This window comes from Martes martes, assembly GCF_963455335.1.
Source record: "Martes martes genome assembly, chromosome: 1".
In the NCBI taxonomy this organism is placed as follows: Eukaryota; Metazoa; Chordata; class Mammalia; order Carnivora; family Mustelidae; genus Martes; species Martes martes.
This window is the reverse complement of record NC_137888.1, coordinates 215802420-215815919: the sequence shown is the minus strand read 5'-3', so window position 1 is coordinate 215815919 and position 13500 is coordinate 215802420. Positions and strand designations below refer to the sequence as shown.

The following is a 13500-nucleotide window of genomic DNA, read 5'->3' as shown; positions in this document are numbered from 1 at the left end:
CCTCGGGCGCTCAAAACGGGCCGCGACGCAGGCGGCCGCTCCCGGGAGCCAAGCAGGGGCCTAGAGACCCGCCTCCCTGAGGGCTGGGGTCCCCACAAAGGGCCGGGGGCCGCGGCGGGGCTGTCGGGGGCCATGTGCCACACCGATGCCACGCCGGTGCCGGTGCCGCGGTGCAGGGCGACATGAGGCCACGCGGGGCGCGCTGCACGGACAGAGCCCCTCTCCTGGCCCCTACCATCTAGGGGCGCGATCCCCGCGACGCGCAGCTGCGGGCTCTGGGCTCAGCGGAGAGGAGATGCGGTTCCCGAGCCGTGCGCTGGGCCCTCCGCGCACCCCCGACCTCGGGCGGCTCGGGAAGAAGCAGCGCAAACGCGGCAGCGTCGCCCGGCGCCCGCGTTTCCACAAACAGACAATGGTGCGAGGATCGCCACGCGGCGCTGGGTGCCCGGGGCCACCGCCAGGTCCCCCGTCTCCTTCCCCCGCCCGGCCCGGCCGCTACCCCGACGGCAGCCCAGAGCCTCCAGACGCCGTCAGTGTGTCACTCGGGCATTTCTGCGGCTCCCCACGGGCCACGGCCCCCTGGCGTCTCCCCGCGGGGCCCGGACAGGACAGCGCTGCTGGGCTCGAAGCTCCAGCTAGACCCGGAGGACGCATTTTGCCGCGTCCATGGTGGCGGCTGCTCGCCTCTCTTGGGGACTGAGCGTTTGGACTGGAGATGGCTCGCTTGCCGGCGCAGTGAGCGACGCCCGAGCCGAGGGAGCCGGAGGGAGGGACGCCCGGCTACAGGATAATACAAGGCTTCTTGTCCTTAAAGGGGTTCTCAGAGGCGGGGACTCCCACCAGCAGGGGGTCGCTCCGGGCGTGCTGCTCACAGTAGCTCATGAGTTCCGACGAGGCTTTGGACACCTGCACGTGGGCACAAGGACCAGAGAGGACAGGTCAGACGGGCTGCCCCGTGCACGTCCACCGCAGCCGAGGCGGGAACGGCCCAGTGTCCACCCACCGGGACAGATACACCCGACCTGTCCGCCCGCACACGGGAGCATCCCTGGCCCCAGCAGGAGCGAGGCCCCCCCGCGTTGCCCCGGGGATGGACCCCGATCCCACGACACGCAGGGAGGGAACCAGACACAGGAGGCCCCACGGGGTGTGAGTCCACGCCTGTGACACGTCCAGACCAGGCTCCTCCCCGGATGGGAAGGGGGCTCATGGGGGCTGGGGAGGGGACTGTTGATGGGGATGGGTTCCTTTTGGGGAAATGGAATGTTCTGGAACAGGGTGAGGCAGGCGGTGGTTGCACAAACGAGTGTGTTATCACCGTTGGCAAGGGAGAGACGGAGCCCTCTTCAGGATTCAGACCAAAACTCCATTCCCACCCAAGACGGGACGGCACAGGAGGAGCCATCCCAGCATCGGAGGGACCCCAACACCAGTTCCTGGGCATTTCTTTGCTGGGCCCCTGAGCTGGCTGGGTCCAGTGACCTGGGCGAAGGAGGTGACACCTGGGGCACTTGCCTCAGGGTCCCCAGAAGAGGAGGGGGCAGGTGCAGGGAGGGCCACTCAGCCCCTGGGAAAGCTGATGGGGGAAAGGGGTGCTTCATCACAGCAGAGGGCACAGCCCAGCCCTGCACCCCACCTTCTAGGGTGTGCATCTGGGGCTGTGGTGGGCACCGTCGCACTCCACTCCCCCCAGCAGGGCTGGGGGCTGGGCACTGGGGTTCAGGGATCCTGGGCCCCTGGGTCTCCTCCCCGTGGTGGGAACTGTCAGGGGAGCCTGGTTCCCCCCCTGCCAGGAGCGGGTGTGACCGGGTAGGACAGGCAGGAGTGAGAACTCTCCTTGGGCTCTGTGGTCTGGGGCCCTGCACCCCTGAAAGCCAGGGCTGCCGCCCTCGTCCCCAGGGCTGCCCAGTCTGCAGGCTGGCCTCTAGGTTCATCCTGGGGACACTCCTACCCACAGACACTGACAATTGCCACTGTCCCGAGCCCGCTGGCGCTCCCAGGGCCGCCGCCGTGGATGAGCTTGGTTTCTAGAGCTGTATTTGGAAAGCAACCCTCCAAAACGACAAAAATAGCCTCCGGACCCTGGAAATAACCAATGCGGTGGCTCGGGTGTGTGGCCCCCCGCTCACACCCCCGCGTCAACAGGAAAGCTCTGCCCAGAGGGCCGGGCCCCCCATGCCCGCCTTGCCAGGCCCTGGCCCTGCCGGCTTTTCAGATGTGCCCATGTTTGCGGTTCTGGTCACCGGTTTGGGGATGGAAAGCCTCAGGCAGGACTGCAGTGGGGAGGGTGGGCCCCGTCCTGCTCCCGTCCTCCCGACCGTTCAAGGGGGTGGCAGGACTCCTCCAGCACATCAAACGGCCCGGACTGAATCGCGCTCTCCGCCGGCAAAACCGCGGCAGCCGAGGCTTTCAAGCCCTTCTCTTTCTTCAGCCCGAAGGAATGCTTTGAATGCTCAGGGCTCTGGGACGCTCAGACCCTCCCGGGAGCTGCCTCCCAACCCAGGGGGCTGCAGGAGCCCCGCTGCCCGCCCCGTGGGGCTGACCGGCAGGTGTCAGTCTGTCCGGGGGCCGGGTCGCCCCTGCTGCTGAACTTCTACGGCAGCAGGAAGTTCACTCGGTGGAGCGGCAGGTGCTTGGAGAATTGGTCTGAACAGCCCCGCGCGCTGATGTCCGGTTTTAGGCGTCCACTTGGCCAGGTCACAGGACCCAAGTGGAGATGTCACCGGGAAGGTCATTCTTAGAGGAGATTAACACGTAAATGGGTTGACATAGGGTAGGGAGACGGGCCCCTCAATGTGGGTGGGCCACGTGCCATCAGTCGAAGGCCTCCAGAGGTGACAAAGTCTGCCTCCGGGTGGCCTTGGGGACTCGAGCGGCCGCGTCAACCCTGGCCTGGATCTCCCGTCTGCCCTGCAGATTTTGGACTTGCTGGGCCCCCTGGTCTGTGAGCCAGTTCCCAGTTCCTTAAAAAAACCCTGGCTCTCTCGACACTTGTCCTCCCGGCCTGTGCACTCGGGTGTGATGAAGAGGCAGCGTCTTTCTCACCGGAGAGGCCACACCTGGGCCGCCGGCCCTTTCTGGGGACACTGAGTCTGCCGAGCCGGAGCCCAGCGAGAACGAGCTCTGGTTTGGCTCCCTGGTGCCTGAAGGGTTAAGTGTCTGTGAGCAGGAACTGCTTGTCCTTTTTCTTTTTTTAGCATAAAAAGCAAACACACTTATTTCAAAAAATCCAAACAACGCAGAAGTGAAGAAAGAAGCCGGCACGGAGCCCTGGGTCCTCCCTTCTCTGGGCCTTGGCTCTCGAGGGAAGGACCCCCAGGGCTGGGGGTGGGCTCGGCCCTGCCTCGGCCCCCCCACCCCCCCGCACAGGCTTTGTATCATCCGGGTCCTTCCACTGAGGAAACGGAGGCTCAGAGAGGTTAGGGGGTGGCCCGAGGCCGCCCAGCGAGGGGCACAGCGGGGATGCGGCTCCCGGTCTGGGGCAGGGCCCGGGCAAGGGGTCTCCTCGCCCTCCGCCCGCCCGCCGAGCTCACCTTGATGCGCTCGATGCCGGCTTCGATGCGCAGCTGCTCCACCAGCTTCCGGGCCTGGGCTACGTTGTTAGTGGCTGACATTGTCTGCCATCAGCGCCGGCCCCGCTGTCCGGAGAGCTGTGGGGGAGGGGAGCAGACGGATGTGAGTTGGCTCGCGAAGCCCCGGCCCCGTGGCCAGAGGACGCCCCCCCCAGAAGCCTCCACCTGAGCCCCCGTACCCATGTGCCTGGGGTGGGGGCGGTGGGGGGCCCAGCTGAGGCATCTCCACGGTCCCCCTGTGCTAGTGGGGTAAGTGCTCCCCAGACGTGGCCACCAAGCCTTTCAGGGCCGTTCACCAAACCACAGCATTGACACGGGGATGACTCAGAATGAGGGACTCATGGGGCACGTTCTCTGATCCCTGCCCTGCTCCGTGACCCCCAGCACCACGGACCCTGGGCAGGGTCGCGGTCTGGGGGCGTCCCAGGCACATCTTCGGCCCCCACCTGTCGATGCCACGATGTCCCCGTTGTGACAGCCACAGATGTATCTGGACATGGCCCAAGTCCCCCGGGGGACTCAGAGTCATCTGGGTGGGACCCCGGCTCTGCACCACGGCGGGTCACCCGGGAGGCCCCGTGTGCTGTGGGTCCTGGGTCTGGCTTCCCTTCCTTCATCCCGAGGCTCGTTTGCCCGGAGGATGGCCCGCCCTGTGAGAACCCCGCTCAGCGTGGCTGAGCGCGGGGGGGGCCCGTGGCTCCTGTCTGCGAGGCTGCCTGCCTCCGACTTCCCTCGCCAGGTCCGGCCGTGACCGGGGCCCCCACGGGAGGCCACCGGGGCGGGAGCGCGGGCTCCTGCTCCCGGCACGGGAGAGGCTTCTGGGGGCGGGAGGGGGGATTCATGTCACCCGTTGACAAGGGAGCTCACTTGGTTTTGCGGGGTTTCCCCGAGCGTTCTGATGTCCCGGAAAGGCCAGGACAAACGCCACAGACTAGGGAGCTGAGCACAGCAGGAATCCGCTCTCCCACATTCTGGAGCTCAGAGGGCTGAGGTCCAGGCGGGGGCAGGGCTGGGCACCCCCCTCCCACCGCGAGGGTCTGGGGAGGCTCTTCCTCCAGCAGCTGGTGCGGCCACATCACTCGACCTCTGCCCGGTCCTCACGTGACCTTCTCACCAAGACACCCTCAGCCATGACCTCCTCTTCCTAACTTCTTGCATCTGAAAAACCCATTCTGAGGTTCTGGTGGACGTGAATTTGGGGGGACACTATTCACCCCGCGACGCCTTCCTTGAGGGTGGCTCACAGCCCCCACTCGGTGCAGGTAAGTGACTGCGGAGAAACCGTCTTCTCGAACCCGGAGCAGCCCTTGCATGAACTCCCCGAGGACCGCTGCTCAGCGGCTGGGGGGTGCCTGCTGCTTTAATGACCAGATGGCACCCAGCGGTCTGCTCGCACCCCCACACCTTCCGGAAGTGGCTGTCACGTCTCAGGGGTTCAGGGCCGGTCGGGGGCCTCCCCACCTGCTTGCCCAGCGAGAAGACCGACCTTTTGCCGCACCAATGATTCCGGCTTTGCTAGTGTTTGAGGGTGACCGATTTTCCTTCCCAAGTATTTTTATGGATCTATTTTTTCATGACTTTAAAATCTGGAGGTGCCTGTTGACTCACACGCAGTGGCAGGGAATGACAGATTCCTGGGCCCGGTTCCCTCACGAAGACGTCTTACAAAACCGCAAGGCACAGGGGCGCAGGCACAGAGGACACGGGGCATCCCTCCGGCCCCCACGCCCCCTCCCCCCCCAACCTGGCTCCAGCGACCACCGATGTGGTTTCCTTCTCCAAACTTCCATCATTTCCAGAACGGTGCGTAAGTAGAACCGTACGACCATAAGCTTCACGGACTGGCTTTCCCCGACGGGGCCGATCACCGTGGGGCACCCAGGAGAGGCACCCAGACTGCCGTGCGCGTGGCAGCTCCCTGCAGAGCGGCGGTCCCCCCCGGGGCGGCCGCAGCTCACCTGCGGAAGGTCAAGGTTCCCCGCCCAGAGCGGCGGCGGCCCCGCAGTTCGCCGGCAGAAGGTTAATCTGGCCCAATTCCCGTTTTGGGCCCTCACGACGCAGCTGCCCCAAATTGTGCGCAGGTTTTGTGCAAACACGAGGGTTTGTCTCTGAGATAAACGCTGAGGGATGGGACTGCGGGTTCAATTTTCAGAGAAGACGCCAAGCTGTCTTCCAGAGTGGCCGGGCCACCCGCGTTCACACCAGCACCGTACGACCGGCGTCAGCTTAGTTTCACAATTCAGCTGTGCACGCTTTCCCCGTCGCTTGGGCGGCGAAGATGCGACTTTCCCCGCAGTCTTCATTTGGGGGCTCTGGCAGGGCGGTTCTAACGGCTGATCGCGTCCTCCAAGGACAGCGGGCCGAGCGCGTCGGGATCTCTGGGGATCCCACGCCCAGGGGAGCTCCTCGAACTGGGGCGGGGCAGGATCCTGCTCAGACCCCACCATGCCCGGGACACCCCCCCCCCCCCGAGGACGACCCGCTCAGCGTCTTCAGCGTCCAGGCTGAGGAGGCTCCCGGAGGACCCGCACGGGTGTCTGTGCAGACACAGAGCCCAGGGTCAGGAGTCTGGGGAGACACTCAGTCGGTAACGAGCAGCAGCCTGTGTCTGTCACGACGCAGCGGGCACGGTCTGCTCGGGGTCACCAGAGCCAGGGGGCCGCACACAAGTAAAGGCAGCTTTCAGCCTCCGTCCCTCCGTCCCTCCCTCTGTCCATCCTTTTCCGTCCTTCCTTCCTTCCTCCCTCCTTCCTTCCAGTTTAATTATTTATTTAAGTCGTCTCCACACCCGTTGTGGGGCTCGAACTCACGGCCCTGAGATCAAGAGTCACACGCTCTTCGACGGAGCCGGCCAGGCGACCCGGATTTCAGATTTTCAAAACGTTTTCTATTTAGCAATAAAAAAAAAAAAGGGCCACCGATACACACAATACCTTGGGTGGGTCTCCAGGCGCCAATCCCCAAAGGCTATGTGACGTGCGGTTCCATTTACAGAACAGATCTGAGATGAGAGAATTGTCGGGACGGAGGACAGATTCACGGTTCTGGGGGGCGGGGGGGGGTGGGCCTGGGCAGGAGGGGGCTCCTCGTGGCACTGGAAACGTGGACTCCTTGAGGGGGGCGGGGGGCTCACGGCCCGCACGTGTGACAACCTTGCACAGCTCCACACGCACGCACGCACGCGGGACCGCAGCAACAGAGTAAGGCGGTGGACGGTGTCGTGGGGACATTCTGGTTGTGATACCGGCCGTACGTCCACAAGATGCTACCGTTGCAGACACTGAGCGAGTGATGCGCGGACGGTCTCTGATTTGTTACAGCCGCGTGTGAACCCAAAGTGGCCTCCGCAGAAGTCTCGGGAGAAAGGCGCCTCCACGCCGCCCGGCCCCGCCCTCCCGGCCGACATCCAGCCCCCTTCTGGGCCAGAAAGAGCCTGAGTGTGTCTGTTCTGGGAGCACAGAGCCCACGTGTGGGTTTCCAGAAGGCTCTGATTCAGCAGAGAGCTTCAAAGCAGCCACAAAACATCCAGCTCAGGGAAAACTGCCCTTGGTTGGGCTTACAAATACCTAAATTACTCAGCGCTAAATATAGACGCGTTCGCAGAAGAAACGGGCTGGCCCCGTGGCGTGTTTTCCTTGGAGGGCCCGGGACGCCTGCTGGGTATCCACACTCAGAAGCGTCCCCCGGGATCCCAGCACCCCCGCATCCCTGAGGCCACCCCCAACCTGGCCTCCCTCTGAAGCACGGAGCCCCTCAGTGTGGCTGGCTTGCTGTTGCGGACGCACGTCCCGAAAGGCTCCCTCCGGGATGGGTTCGCACGGCCCCCGGAGGCTGGCTGGGGGATGTGCATGCCCACAACTGTGTGCACGCATGTGCGCGTGCAGTGGATGTGCGTGTGTGTCCGTGAGCGTGCACACGCGTGTCTGTGTACAGGTGTGTGTGCATGCGTGTGCATATGGGCTTGCATGTGCACCGCACCCGTACATGTGTGCCCGAGCGTGCTGAGACGCTGGGACCAGACGCTGGTGGCGTCACCGCCGTGCATGCGGCGGACTCAGCCTTGTCCCGGCGGGGGTCATAGCCAGTCACTGACTCACGGCCCAGCCGAAGCCCCGACACAACAGGCGGTGGCGCTGAGTCAGCCCCGGCACATTCCTTGCTCAGTGCTGGTCCACAAGCAGCACGTGACAGCGCCCAACCTGGCCGGACCTGCTCGGGCCCTGGGGGACAGGAGGGAGCCCAGCCGGGGGACAGGAGGGAGCCCAGCCGGGGGACAGGAGGGAGCGGGCTGGGCTGTCTGTCCCGGCCCTGACTCCCGGTCCTGCCCCTGCAAGGTGCCCAGGGCACAGCTCGGGGGATGCCCCACCCCCGCTGGGGAGCCATGCCGAGCCCAGGGGCTCCTGCGTGAGAATCTCCCGTGGGCATGTGTGACAGGAAGGACAGCGGAGGCCTCCCGCCCTGAGGTACGTTGGGAGGCTGCGGCATCATGATCGGGGGGGCAGTCACCCCTGGAAGGAACAGGTCTGCCCTTACACACCAGGCCCCAGTGCACATAGGGTCAAACAAATCACGGGGAGGGGCAGCGTGTCTTCCACGGTGGGCCGCGGACGCGGCCACACAGGGAAACAGAACGGCGTCTAATGGGGCGTCCCTGACCCCCACCCCTCCGTGCCAGGAGCACCCTGGGTCCAGACGGCCGCAGACATCCCCAGACGTCATCCCGTGTCCCCAGGGAGCAGAGCCGGCCCCGAGTGAGAACCACCGACCGGCTCAGATTCTACTTCACACCAAAGAGATTCCTTATAAAGAGCTGCAGAACCGGGAAGAAAATACACACAGACCCGTGAAGCTGTACTGGGTGCTTATTCTCAGTCACGGGGAAGTTAGGGTCTAGCGACGGTGTCAACAGAAAGAACGGAGAAGGTCAGCAGCTCTGATCTTCTGGAAACGGGCAGAACTTCAGGACAAGTGCTAACCGGACTGGAAACCAAGGCCACCACCGACCCGGCAAAGGCCACGGCAACGCAGAAGCTGACGGGCAGCCCCGTGAGGCGTTCATCACACGCGGGCCGGGCCCCCCGGAGGTGCGGCACAAGGACTCACGGACGCAATTCAGGTAAGAAGTGATTTAACCGGTAAAAACCAAAGTGAAGGGGCACCTGGGTGGCTCAGTGGGTTAAAGCCTCTGCCTTCAGCTCGGGTCATGATCTCAGGGTCCTGGGATCAAGTCCTGCATCGGGCTCTCTGCTGGGCAGGGAGCCTGCGTCCTCCTCTCTCTCTGCTGCCTCTCTGCCTGCTTGGGAATCTCTCTTTGTCAAATAAATAAAATCTTAAAAAAAAAAAAAAGATACACGTGGGTAAAGGCAGACAGGGAACCTCAAAGTGACAATTTTAAGTAGGCTCTGTGCCCAACATGGGACTCGAACTCATGACCCTGAGATGGAGAGTCACACGCTCCACCCACCGAGCCCGCCGGGCACCCCTGAGTGACAATTTCGTCATCGATTATTTTCACGACTTCCTTCAGTGAAGAGTTTCCCGTTCAGGGACAATCTGCATACAGTGAAATTTGTCCTTTTGGGCACACAGTCAATGAGGTTTCACACACATCCCGTCAGGCAGCCGACACCACCCTCCAGATCCAGACTCTGTCCCCCTGGGACGCGCCCCGTGCCGCTGCGTTTGCACCAGCCCCTGCGGCCCCGGTCCGGGAGTCTGCAGACACAGGCCCGAGAGCGGGTCTGGCCTTGCTCCCTCGGCCGATGGCCCGGTGGGTCGCCGTGTCGTGGGGCCCACGGGCGCGCGGCTCCTGTTCGGGGCTGTGTAGTAGCCCACAGCCCACCCGGGACCCAGCAGGGCCTGCTGGCCCTTTCGCCAACCGGCCACGTCAGGGCGCGGGAGACCGTGAAGAATGCACGACACGCTCGTGCCCGGGGTCTGTGGGAGCCCGCGCTCCCGGTCCTCCTGGGGGACGCCCGGGTGTGGGACTTCGAGCTGCTCCGGCAGGTGTCTGTTTAACTTTACAAGTTAAATATTTTCCAGTTTCCAAAGTCACTGCACTCGTTTGCACTTTGAAATAATCCGACAGGGATTGCAAAAATAGTATAGCCCCATGTGCCCTTCTCCCCTGACGGTGACGTGTCCTACGAGACCACGGGACATCACGAGGTCGAGATGCTGAGGCTGCCCGATGCCCGCTCAGGTGTCCCCAGCCCTCCCACAGCTCCTTTCTCTGCAGAACGGATTTTTGCCCCCGTCCTTCTCTCCGGGAGGGTCTGGCCTCCATCCCTGACCCAAGGTCGAGCCCCTTCCTCCCGATCTCCTCAGGGAGCCGGGCCGCCTGCCCACCTGCACGCCTGCCCCACGCTGCCGTGAGCCCCACGGGGCACACGAGGTTTGGAATAAATGTTTGCTGAGCGGGTGGATGGGCAGATGCAGGTGAAAAAGTGCGACCAGTCCGGGCTCCGGTCTGCAAAGCTACGAGGCGGCTGAGCCCTTGTGTTCATCACGTCGTAAACACGCTCTGCCAGCAGCGTTGCGGGGGAGCACAGTCTCTTCCCGCTCCGTGCCGTGGACCCCGGGGGCCAGACTGTTCTCTGAGATCATTCCCCTGCCCCACCTGCTCAGTGCCAAGAGCACCCCCATTGTGACGACCGCAGACATCCCCAGAGACTGCCCCATGTCCCCTGGGGCCAGGATCTAAGTCCTTTATCTGAAGAAACTGTAGCTAAGAGAGGTTCATTTGGGCAAAATGTAAAGTTTCTTTGGGACTGAAATGTAATAAATGAAAATAGAAGCTTGTTTCAAAAGGGGTTTAATTTTCTTAGCATCCAACGACCTTCTGTGACTGCAAGTCTCCCAGGGCGAGCTGCCCCTTGAACTCATCCAACCACTTTCCAGGGCGGTGAGGCTGCGGTGCCGGAGAGGAGCAAAGTGGAAGCAGGAGCCGAGCGGAAGGTGGCGGACCTGAATTCTGCACAGACCTCAAAGCTGTGTGGCTTTGGGAAAGTTACCTCCCCTCTCTGAGCTCCAGCGAACTCTGCAGTGCTCAGAGTGTCAGGCCCTTCCCGGGGTGGGCCCGGCATACCTCCAGGTCCCCAAGTTCCAGTGCCAAGGAACAGGGGTGCCCAGAGGCCGGCAGCCACGGAGGAGACCCTCTCAGAGGCACCTGTGACAACTGCTAACTGTAAACACAGCTGCTAGAGATGGAAGCAAAGACAGGGCGTCCTGCACAGCCCGTGCCCAGCGGAGGTGGCAGGGCCGGTTTGCTGCAAGCTCTTGAGAAATCCCGCTCCCCACAGAGCTGCTGCCCCGCGGTGGTCACGCCCCTCAGATGCCCAGGGGCCGGGTGGGACAGGTGTGAGCGTGATCAGAGGCACTCTGGCCTCTGGGGACCCTAAGCTGCAAAGCCCCCCTGCTGAGCCCCCAGAGCTGTCAGGTCTCAGGGAGAAATGGGGAGAAATGGGACTGATTTCTGGGCACCTCGTTCCAAGGACAAAGGCAGCCGCCAGCTCCCGAAGGTGCAACAGGCGTGTCTCGAAGTGGGTTCACGTGCCAGCTCTGCCCTGACCTGGGTCTTGGCTTCCTCCACCGGCGAATAAGACAGCTGTTAAAAGCTGAGAAGGGAATCCCTGTTTGTCACCCACTGGTTCTAAGGTCCAGATGATCCACGTTCATGGCTTCTGCCGACTAAGTCTCTTGGCCTTTGAATAAAGTCCTCTGTCTGCCAATTCTGGCTTACACCACAGTGGGACGCTAACGTGGACAGGCTCGCCTGGCTGAGGGCAACCAGGAAGCTGGGTAGAACCCGGGCGCTCGTGCTTGAGGGCGCCGGAGGGTTATTAGCGAAGAATTTATAGCTAAGGTCTGGGGAAGGAGGGAAGCCCGGGAGTCTGGCTTTTGGGGTAACTTTCCCAGGATGGAAGGTTTGCTAAGAGGCCGAGTGGTGCTTCTATCAGCTTGCAAGGCTGGCGATGCAGAGACTGGCATCCGGGGCCCTCCGAAGGGCGAGCGCTGGGTGAACTCCCCCTGGTACAAACTGGGAGAGCAGAGCAGTGCGGTCCAAGCAGAAGAACTCGGACGTGGCGATGTGGGGCGACACGGCAGACGCCGCGTGAGGTCTTCTTGAACGAATGGCAGCATCTGACTGGACTGCTTTTCAGATGGAATTTAATTTTACTGCCCCTTTTACCATGGGTGACATTACCTTAGCTTTTCCCAAATAATCATGCAAAGTGATGGGGTCCCCGTGATTATCACACACACAGAGGGATATGGGTACACCCTTAAAGCGACCGCAGCGGAGAGCCACATAAAGTCAGACCTCGAACCGGACGGAGGTGACCCCGGTTGCGGGCAGCCCTAAACGCCGGGCATGAGTAAATGGACAGATTCTCTGCTGGAAAACAACATCATCTTAGGATTCAAATTATCTCCACAAACAAGTCGGCAAGCACAGTGTCTAGCTCACAACTAGTAATAACCAGGTGTACAAGGAGGTAGGAGCCCACAAACAAAACCCAAGAGGAATAACAGGCAAGACGGACCGCTCACAGGGGCTCCCGACCCCGGAGCCGGCAGACGCTTTACAATAATTGTGTTAACTACGTCCGAGGAGATAAACAGGCGAGACTGGAAGTGCAGCAGCCCTGGACCCTACAGAAGAACCGGCGGACGTAAGCGTAACGCCAACGTCTAAAGCCCAAGAACTCAGTGGAGAGAATGGCATCATTAGAGACAACTACGGAGAGAGTTGGTGAGCTGGAGGCCGGCTCGGGGGAGAACGCCCAGGGCGAAGCCCGGAGACGCAGAGGGAGAAGAAAGACGGCAGAAAAGGTAAGAGAAGGAGTAGCGCGCGCCGGGGGCCCGGGAAGGGGAAGAGGGAGGACGGAGCAGGAGTCGTCCCTGGAGTGGTAGCAAGAGACCGTTTCTCCAAACTGAGGATTCAACAAAATACTTTCAGCCACAGATTCAAGAGGTCCTAGAACCTCGGGCAGGATAAACGTCTCAGGCACTGGCCGAGAAACAGCCAGGAAGCCCAGGAAAAGGTGCTCCCTGATGAGTCGTCGGGGAGACACGCATGGACACTGGAACGGGCGGCCGCGTCCCGAGCGCTCAGGGGACGACAGCGGAAAAGACCGGCAACTCTAAATACTGCGGACGGCGCCGAAATGCTGGGAGTTTCACACGCCCCTGAAGGGAGCGTCCAACCCTACGACCACTTTGGGAAAAGGGTTGGCGGTTTCTTAAAAGGTTAACGACTTGCCTCACCTGGGACCCGGCCGTTCCGCTCCCAGGGCCCTCCCCAAGACAAACCGACGCAGACTTCCAGCGAAGGACTCGGGCGGGATGTTCACACGCCTCGACTCCTGACAGCAGCGCTGGAAGGAGCCCGAACGTCGCCGGCGGGACCGTGACTAAGCAGACCGCGCTAACTCGTGCCGTGAGACAGGATGGCACGATGACAGAAACGGCCTACGGGGGAGGGCAGCCGCGTGCGTGAGGCTCAGAAGGATTCGGCCCATCAGGAGCCGGAGAGCCGAAACGCTCTACGGCCTGAGCGAGGCGTTGGCGTTCGCAGGTGTACGTCTGTCAAAACTCGCCCCGCTGTGTACTGAAGGTCTGTTCCTCTCGCTGACGGTGAATCACGCCTCAACAAAACCGGTTAATCACAGAGCAGGCAAGAAAACACACAGTGCTGGACGGAAAAGGACCAACAACCAGGCGGGCTCCGGGGAGACTCCAGACCCGGTGGACAGCGCGTGCAGGACTTAAGGGTGAAATTCAGACGCTTCCGGACCGACAGAACAGACAGCCTCCCCGGCAGACCCGCCTCGTTTCGGGAGAGTGAGAGGACGTTGGGGAAACAGGAGCCCAGACGGGACGGAGGGAACGTGTGAAGGAGAGAAAAACCCGGGGCGGAACTTGA

The 13500-nt window shown here is 62.4% G+C and overlaps 1 protein-coding gene across 2 annotated transcripts in view; it reads right to left on the bottom strand.

The window, feature by feature from the left end:
- Positions 1 to 765: 765 nt before the first annotated feature.
- The window catches only part of GNG7 (G protein subunit gamma 7), a 113027-nt gene continuing 100292 nt past the window's right edge, over positions 766 to 13500 (bottom strand). For both annotated transcript variants that reach the window (XM_080802873.1, XM_080802872.1), the window contains 2 exons: positions 3534 to 3650; positions 766 to 906 (listed from right to left, as the gene is read on the bottom strand). In XM_080802873.1, the coding sequence (XP_080658999.1) occupies positions 781 to 906; positions 3534 to 3614 (207 nt within the window). In that variant the 5' untranslated portion in view covers positions 3615 to 3650 and the 3' untranslated portion in view covers positions 766 to 780. The remainder of the gene's footprint in view (positions 907 to 3533; positions 3651 to 13500) is intronic.